At 43.3% G+C, this 8,678-nt stretch overlaps 1 protein-coding gene across 1 annotated transcript; it reads left to right on the top strand.

Annotated features, from left to right (window-relative positions):
- The first annotated feature begins 1,086 nt into the window (after positions 1-1,086).
- Positions 1,087-5,039, top strand: LOC104624657 (serine/threonine-protein phosphatase 4 regulatory subunit 1-like). The gene is made up of 3 exons (XM_010292088.1): positions 1,087-1,215; positions 2,164-2,305; positions 3,968-5,039. The coding sequence occupies exons 1-3, from the start codon at positions 1,090-1,092 to the stop codon at positions 4,129-4,131; spliced, it is 432 nt and encodes a 143-aa protein (XP_010290390.1). The 5' UTR covers positions 1,087-1,089; the 3' UTR covers positions 4,132-5,039.
- Positions 5,040-8,678: the final 3,639 nt, after the last annotated feature.

The raw sequence follows: 8,678 nt of genomic DNA on the forward strand, positions 1-8,678 counted from the left end.
TGCCTGAGGGATGGGATGTCATCCAGAGGGAGCTGCACAAGGTTGAAGAATGGGGCTGTGTGAACCTCATGAGGTTCAACAAGGCCAAGTGCAGGGTCCTGCACCTGGGTCGGGGCAAGCCCTGGTATCAGTACAGGCTGGGGGATGAAGGGATTGAGAGTAGCCCTGCTGAGAAGGACTTGGAGGTACTGGTGGATAAAAAGCTGGACATGAGCCAGCAATGTACGCTTGCAGCCCAGAAGGCCAACCATATCCTGGGCTGCATCCAAAGCAGGGTGGCCAGCAGGTCGAGGGAGGGGATTCTGCCCCTCTGCTCTGCTCTGGTGAGACCCCACCTGGAGTCCTGCGTCCAGCTCTGGAGCCCTCAGCACAGGAAAGACATGGACCTGTTGGAGAGGGTCCAGAGGACGGCCACCAAAATGATCAGGGCAATGGAACACCTCTCCTGTGAGGTCAGGCTGAGAGACTTGTGGTGGTTCATCCTGGAGAAGAGAAGGCTCCAGGGAGACCTTATTGCAGCCTTCCAGTACTTAAAGGGGGTTTATAGGAAAGATGGGGACAGACTTTTTAGCAGGGCCTGTTGTGACAGGACGAGGACTAATGGTTTTAAACTAAGAGAGGGCAGATTTAGACTAGATCGAAGGAAGAAATTTTTGACAGGGTGGTGAAACACTGGAACAGGTTGCCCAGTGGCCCATAGTCAAACTGATGGTGTTGAAAAATAGAAGATTTTACTTTTCAGTCACTTTATTACAGCCATATTGCATATTTGGCAAGTGTTGTCATATAAATGATGATATTCACAGTTAAAGCTCCCTTTCTTCTTTTTCTTCTAATGTACTGTTTGGTTCTTCTTCCATCTTGTAGGCAACTGATCTTGCTTCTAGATCTGTACAGTGCCAGAGACATCTATGACTATTTGCGACCTATCGCTTTTAGCCTCTGTGCAGACAAGGTGTCTTCCGTCCGTTGGATTTCTTACAAGCTGGTAAAGCAATCTAAGTAAATTCAGGATTTCAGACTTCTGAGGGTTGATAGTCAGAAGTAACTCTCGCCCACCCCCCTTCTCATTTCTTTAAGGTTAGTGAAATGGTAAAAAAGCTGTACATGGCTTCAACATCAACCTTCGTGGTAGACCTCATGAACGAACTTGTTGAAAAGTTCTGTAGATGCCGCAAATGGTCTGGCCGGCAAACTTTCGTCTTTATTTGCCAGGTGAAATCTCCTTTTGTTCATCTTTCTTTATTTTGGGGAGTGGTGGTGGTAAGAATTAAGGGGGAATAGCAACTGGAACTCTTCAGCTCTCTGACACTATTTTCATGAATATTTGAGAACTTTGTTTCCAGGTGAACGGGTTTCATGGCTGCTTTGTTCAGTGTTGCTGCAGAGATGAGTTTGCATGCATCTTTAGTTTAGGATATTAACATCAGGCTGTCAGATCTGATGTTGAATATAAAACAAAAACATCGCAAAATAATCCCTGAGTTGGGAAGCTGCTTTGTTACTCAGCACGAAGTGAGATTTTTATAATACGCTGCAGCAGTCTGTTACTTTTTTGGGTTACCCTCCAGAAATCGAGTGCTAGGAGTTGCTGATACCTCCTTAGCCAGCTAGTGCAGCTTGGTCAAATACAATGTATTCTCAGCAAAATAAGCAGAAGAGTTGAAACTAGCTGGGGTCCCAAGGGAATGATCAAATTTGGAGGCTGTAGCAGAGGTGCAGACTGGGACCAACATGACTGCTGACCAGATGGGATGGTTCTTTTGAAATATTTGGAGAAATGTGACCTTTGAGCTTATTTAGAGAAACATGTTTGGGTACAGTGGCTGTTTCCTGAGGTGGACCATTCTTATCTTGATATAGTACCTAGTTAAAACAAAGACTAAATCAATCTTAAAAAGGATTTGGAAGGTCATTCACTCTTCTTCTCTGTTTTCAAATGGTACAGTGCTTAAAAAAAGCCAATAAAAATAAAGAAGTTGCCAGACTTCATACAAAATAGTGGGCTTTTAACTGAGCCTGACTTTCCTCAACCCTAACTTTGTGGATGCTACCTACTGTATTCATGCTATGAAGGTAGTGAGATGTCAGCTCTGATAATGTGTTGGGATTTTATCTTCACTGTGCTGAAATCTAATGAAATTGCTTCTGTCTTGTTGCCAGACTATCAGTGAAGATGACTGCCTGCCCATGGACCAGTTTGCTGTGCATCTGTTGCCACACTTATTACACTTGGCATCTGACAGGGTTCCAAATGTTCGAGTCCTGCTTGCAAAAACGCTAAAGCAAACCCTTTTAGAGAAAGGTTAGTGATCAGAAGGAGTTGCAATGGGCTGACAGTGTATCTTTCTGTCCCTCCACTTTCCTACAGTCATCTGGGAAAGAAGAAACCGGATCAGACTTGGGTCACTCTTGCTTTTACAGTCTCCTTGGTGTCGAATATTACCTTCACTGAGATAAAACCATGAACTTTGTTGTGATATCGAGCCACTCTCGTGTAATGCTGGGGAAATAACAGGTCTTGTTCATATGCCATCCTGTTCTTTTGGTACCATTTTCCCTGAATGAGCTAGTTTGTAGAGGTGTCATCAGGGCACAGAAAGCACAAATGAACAGCTAGCAACTCTGAAGTTGTTGAGCAGTGCCTTTTATTGGGTTACAAAAAAAATTCTGTTTATATTCTGTGTAATAAGGATAAAAAAGAAAAATCCTTCCATACAAATCCACCATTTGTTTTCTTACTGGGGAGAGAGCTGTTTGTTTTTTGTATTTTATGGTAGCAGTGGGAAGAAAGTTTCTCTGGAGTCTCTTCAGGGAAATAAGACATGCAACTTTCAAATTGCAGACTGCTTAGGAAAGCATCCCCAGTGCATAGCAGATGCCAGAAGAGTCAGCAGTGCTCAGATTGCAAAGCAACTGTAAAGGCAAATAGCAAAAATGCTATTTTGTAAAGCAGCAGAGTGTCCACGCTTGGAATACCTCATGCAGTTCTGGTCGCTTTCTTCCTCAAAACCATACACTGGCTTGAGGACTGCTGTTTCTAGCACAGAAAGTGTGAAGAAAAAGGCAACTGGACAACACAAAGGATGCCAACGCTGTGAGAACTAGACTATTGCTAGGTGCCTTTTGTGTGCTGGAGACTCTGCATAAGCATATGTATACAGTTCAGATGGGTCAGCTGATGCGCAGTAATTTATCCTCTGTCAACTGTGTCAAGGTTGTCGCTGTTTTTCCTGTTACCATGTAGTATTGGTAATTTTGTTGTTGCTGTCGTTATTTTTGTGTTCCCCACCTGGATGGTACACCTCCATTCTGCATTGCCACTACGTAAGCTTACAATACATGTAGTCCCTGCCTCAAAGATGTTGTGTGTATGATTAGGGATGGTGGATATATTATGGAGGGCATATTTAAAAGAATATGTTCAGAAGTTTTTTAAACCTCAGATCTAAATTGCCCTTCCTATGAGCTTTTACGCAACCTGTGTAGTTCATGAAAACTGTCAGATGTTAGAACTTCTTCCACTCTTATTTCATGTTACATTGTTTGATAATTGTTTGGCAAGCCTGACAGTGAAATGGAGTGGCATGGCCATGGGTTTGTGATACCTTCCCTCCATCACAAATAGAAGCACATTCCTTTTGAGTCTCTTGCAAGTGTTTTCTTCCTCTTTGGTCATGGAGTCTGTCACACTTAACTTTTATACTGAAGGACAGTAGAAATCCTGTACTCTAACAGCACTGTTTAGAGCAACTGTGCTCTGAAACATGGAATGATTTTTAAATTTTTTTAAGGTGAATTCATTGGTATATTCAGAAGTATATTGTGTGCCTGCTCAGATATTCCAGTTTGACTATATGTGTGCACTGTCATCTTAGATTTTGAACCTCATGATAGTATGCTGAGGTTTGCATTGAAGTATCTGCTGTCTTTTCCTCCGATAAGTCTTGTGCATTTTCTCTTACAGAATATTTTCTAAATTCTGCCAACTCTCATCAAGAAGCTGTGGAACAAACAATTATGGCACTTCAAATGGATGATGACAGTGATGTCAAATATTTTGCAAGCATACACCCTGCCAGTACCAAAATTGCAGATGATGCCATGAGCACTGCTTCATCAACTTATTAAAAAGTTCTGAATGTTGCTATAATTAAAAAAAATTTAAACAAACTATCCTCAAGTGCTTCTGAAATGGTTGATCTAGGACAACCTCTTTGGAAGGAGAGATTTCTTGCCAGACTTAACAGGTGGATGTTACCTAAACCTGATACCAGGGATTTTAAGTCAAGAAAAAGTAAACATACCTGTGTCAGCTTGACTTTAGAAAAACACTGCTCAGAGGATTATTTTTGCCACCGAAGCCTTAAATCTTCTGTCTTCCTGAACGAATGAAACTTGAATTGGCAGATCATTTTCATTGTAGAAGGGATATGATTTCCAGAGACCTGCATTGTTTCTCCTGAGGAGTTAACTTAGCAAATATTTTCTGTAGCAACTGATAGATGAAATGGCCAGAAAGGCAAATTTATACCGGGATGTAAGACCTCCAGTATTAGCGGTAAAAGTTTTTATCATTCACGGACTTGATTTGTGTGCAGCTGGGCACACCCTTAAGTGGGAATAGCTTTGATGTTTGTAAATGGGGCAAAGTAGAAATTCGGATTTCTCTTAAGGGCTCAGTGCTAACACTAAACTAGAATTTGATTTTAATCTTTAAATGCAGCATATTGCTGTACCCATTAGCAGAAAACTTTGCTGAGTACCTGTGTCCTAATTATTTTCATGCTGGTCATGACCTAAAGGAAATTTATTAGCACATGTACTTTAAGTCAGGTATTTTTAACTTTATCATGATCGGCTCTTGAGGTGCAACTTTTTTCTTCATATACTGTACATATCTGTGAGCCTCCTTGGAGTGCTGCAGTCTTTAATCATGTTGTTTAAAGCTGTTGTGATACAAGTTGTTCTCTACTTGTCCAAATAAAATTTATTAATAAGATTGAAAGCAATCTTGTGACCTTTTTAAGACATTAAAAGAATAAATGTGAAATTTAAGTGGCCTTTTTTTTCCCCAGTTCTTTACACTTTAACGGCTATTGCAGGGGGAAGGGCTTTGCTTAATGACTGTGAAGAATTTTGCATTTTGAGATGGAATATAGTACAGCACAGATGTACTTTGGCCATGTAATTGAAGTTTTGTTAGATTATCTTTCAGGCACCCCTGTTGTGCTTGGGAACCTGTCACTCCAGCGTGAAATGGCATCTTTGCTGAAGTGAGTCTGAATACCCACTTCAGTCCAGATTTACAGGAAACTGAGCTCAAACTGCCCTTAATCAGCCTTCAGTCCATTGTCTGCTTTCATTTCCTCCCATTTAAAATGACTGATACGGTATCGCCTTCTGTGTCTTCCAGGGGCAACCTACTTAAATCACCCTTCCTTCAGCCTGCTGAGCCTGAAGTGTGGGAAGCTGATTTTCCTGAGGGAGTAGAAATGGATATGGCAGCTTATCTTTGATGTATTTTATCAGAACATCTTCATTTATCAGTCAGGTGCTTGGTACACTGGCAGTTCAGCCTCAGGCAGGTGTCCCTCTCCCATTTTCTTGGGAAAACAGTTTCTTCTGCAGTTTCTTCTCTAGTAAACAGAAAGTTGCTATTTAGTCCCCAAAGGCTTGCTTTTCTATTCCTGAGCATGGTCATGGGGGTGGTTAAGATACAGAGTCTTCTCTCTATGCCTTGAAGCTTGGTGGATTTGGGTTTTTTGGGGGTAGTTTGACCCCTCCACCGTGTGGTTGGGGTTTGTGGTTTGTTTTGGTTTTAGGTTTTCCTTTCCTTGTCCTTTCTTCTTTTCAAAATCCGCTTAAAATTTGAAAAGGCAACTATATGCCCAGGTCAGAAGTTCCTCAGTATAGGTAATGCTCTCCTCCGATTTCTGTTCCTTGTGTTCTTCAATAATTGTTCAGAAATCACTTGCAAAACCCTAGAAGATCGGGCAGGGTGACAGCAGATTGTCAGAAAGCAGTGACCTCTTCCGGCAGGAGGATTTCTGAACTCTCCTTGCTGCCATACAGAGAACAACTAAAAGCAACTAGTCCTCTCCCTGGCCATATGATTCCCAATTTAGAAACGGGCATTGAAGTCCAGTTGGTTTCTGCATTTTGTTCAGGGTACGTAAATCCCTTTGTCTGTTTTTTGCCCTCAGTATAATGCCAGCTGAATTTAGTTGGGTCATGTGTGTGATTTCTGAGGTGAATGGGATCAGCTCTTTGTTCAGACCAGAGCATGCCTGACGTCACCTTCTAACTGTGAATGCAGTGCAGTATTCACTGGAGGAGTACTGGGATGTAAAAGAAGTCCTAGTGTTTGGAGTCCAGAATGAACGTGTAGCAACCTAATTCCGTTACTATACTAATGGACTGTTCCACTAGTCCAGTAAAATGAAGCATTATATCTGATCCCTTCAGGTATTTTCTAGTTACTGAAGCATAAGACACCTTTAAGCTGAAAAATGGGACAGATGTTCCAGATGCTTTATTTCTCTCTGTTCTGTATTTCTTCAATACTGGTACAGGCCTGTGAATTTGCGGGGGCAGGTTTGAGGCTTTTCCTGAGGAAGACAGAGTGTTTTCAGCTGCAGAGTGCCTGAATTCACCTGACGTGTAACAAATGAAGATCCTCTTCAGGGAAGAGGAGAAATAGCTGTCTTTCTCCTATTTTCCTTCACCCAGCATGTTACGGATCTGTCTTCCTCTTTTTCTGCTTCATTTGGTGGTTCCCAAGAAGTGAAAGGGAAGGATGGACTTGCTTTATTCTCAGCATTACCCAAGAGCGTTTGATCCACAGCCTGAGGGATGTGGTCTCTGTTGCTTAACTCCTATAGGGAATTTTCTCATGCCGGCGATGTTAGTAATTCAAGATTCAACTTGTCCCTAAGGATATGGGGCTTGGGGAAATGTGCATCTCAGTTCCGAGTGGTGGAAAAACGGAGCTGTTTTTTTCTGTGGGGCAGTGTCTGGGAATGCTGCCAGAGATCCTGGCGAATTCCCTCGTGTTGTCTTTTCCTGAAGTAAGAGTCAAGTTTTGTATCTCAATTAATTTCTCTTCTGGTCAGGATTTCTTGAACAGAAAGTGAGGTGGCTCCTGAATCATCACGTGTTGGTCCACAGTTTCCCAAAAGCGGTATCATAGCTCTACCCCCGCTTTCTTGGTAGAACACAAACCAGTCCTTCACAAGTAATTTTCATTGCTTTCCATTTAATCCTTTGGCTCACTCATCCTGGAGCTTCTTCATGGGAAATCCCTTTCTCCTCCCCGCCCGCTGTGTCCTGGTTTACAGCACTGTCTGCCTTTCTCCTGTTTGCTGTTTTTCACAGCAGGTTCTTTGTCCTTGGTTGTTCCTCCCCAGAGACCTGTCAGGATTTGGTAGGGCCGTTTCCGCACCACGCTTTCTTGCAGATTTCACGCCAATAAAACCAAGACGTGACCGATGCTTGGAAACCAGTTTTTGCTGTTTTGAACATCCCAGATAACTGTTGCACAAATTCCTGGCTGTGTGGATGAGCTCCTGTGCTCATTAGGACTGCAGAACAGCAGGCTAGTTTCAGCCCAGATGAAATAAGTATTTGCATGGGCTTGGCAACCCTCCTGTGCTGGTGTAGGTCTGGCTGTGAAGGTTTTCATGTTCAGGCAATGGATCATGGCCCCTCAGTTACTTGTTACGTACTTGTTAGTGCTTGCCTCCTTTTCTCCACACTGTCAGCGGTACGGCTTTGGAGATGTCTGATTTGAGTTGGTAGTGGATGGGCAGAGAGGGGAGAACAGTGACGTCTGCCCTGTGGCTCAGGCATGCTCCTGCCACGCTTTGATAGGGTTCCTTCCCATCGGCAAGGTGTCCTTTTGTTCCCTTGTCCTTTGGTGAGGAAATTTGCGTGCAGTGCTCGTGTTTTCTGACCTGATTTCAGCCTGGGGACCTCTCTGCCTCTGGAAGATGGGAAGAGGAGTCTGAGACAGGCGGATGGACAAAATCTGGTTCTGTATTCTACTTGTTCTCCCATGTCAGTTCTCCCTTCTCTGATACTAATGGGAAAGGCTCGTCTTCCTATCTGTGCTGGCATTCAGACAACATGGAAAGTACATTTAAACTGATTAATCTTTTCTTTACATGCAGAGTCAGGACATACTGATAGACTGCCTTAAAAATGTAAGACTATGACAGGAAAGCTCATCTAAAATGTGCATGGTCTCCCGCCCCACCCCCAAGTGCTTTCAGACTCTACTTTTTAGTTTTACTTGACTTTTACTTTACTTTCTACTTAGATCAGAAAAAATATTACTGTTGGCAGAGATGTCATACCCCTGTCTACCTCAAGGCCCCGCACTGCGATGAAACAAGCAGCGGCTTTCACTACCAGGGTGAAGTTCCATGTAAGGGAGGGTGCAGCAGCAGGAGCCCACTGGGACTTCCAGGCAGACCTCTTGCTCATCAGCAAATGCCTTTCCTTGGTGCAGGAATCTCGGATGCAGTATTCCTATTGGTCAAATCAAAGTGCTCAGAGCACTGACTCCCCCAGTCACCTGCAGGACTGTAGCTGAGCAAGGCTGTGCTGCTGGCTCCCATCCCCCCTCCGAAGGGGAACTTTTGGCTGTGGGCGAGGGGCTAGTGCTGCGGTTCTTC

Source organism: Phaethon lepturus, unplaced genomic scaffold (assembly GCF_000687285.1).
Source record: "Phaethon lepturus isolate BGI_N335 unplaced genomic scaffold, ASM68728v1 scaffold568, whole genome shotgun sequence".
Classification (NCBI taxonomy): domain Eukaryota; kingdom Metazoa; phylum Chordata; class Aves; order Phaethontiformes; family Phaethontidae; genus Phaethon; species Phaethon lepturus.

Coding starts and splice junctions, on each gene's coding strand:
- LOC104624657 (XM_010292088.1), top strand. CDS start 1,090: ATGGTAAAAAAGCTGTACATGGCTTCAACATCAACCTTCGTGGTAGAC. Junction 1,216..2,163: donor CTTTCGTCTTTATTTGCCAG/GTGAAATCTCCT, acceptor TCTTGTTGCCAG/ACTATCAGTGAAGATGACTG. Junction 2,306..3,967: donor GCAAACCCTTTTAGAGAAAG/GTTAGTGATCAG, acceptor TTTCTCTTACAG/AATATTTTCTAAATTCTGCC.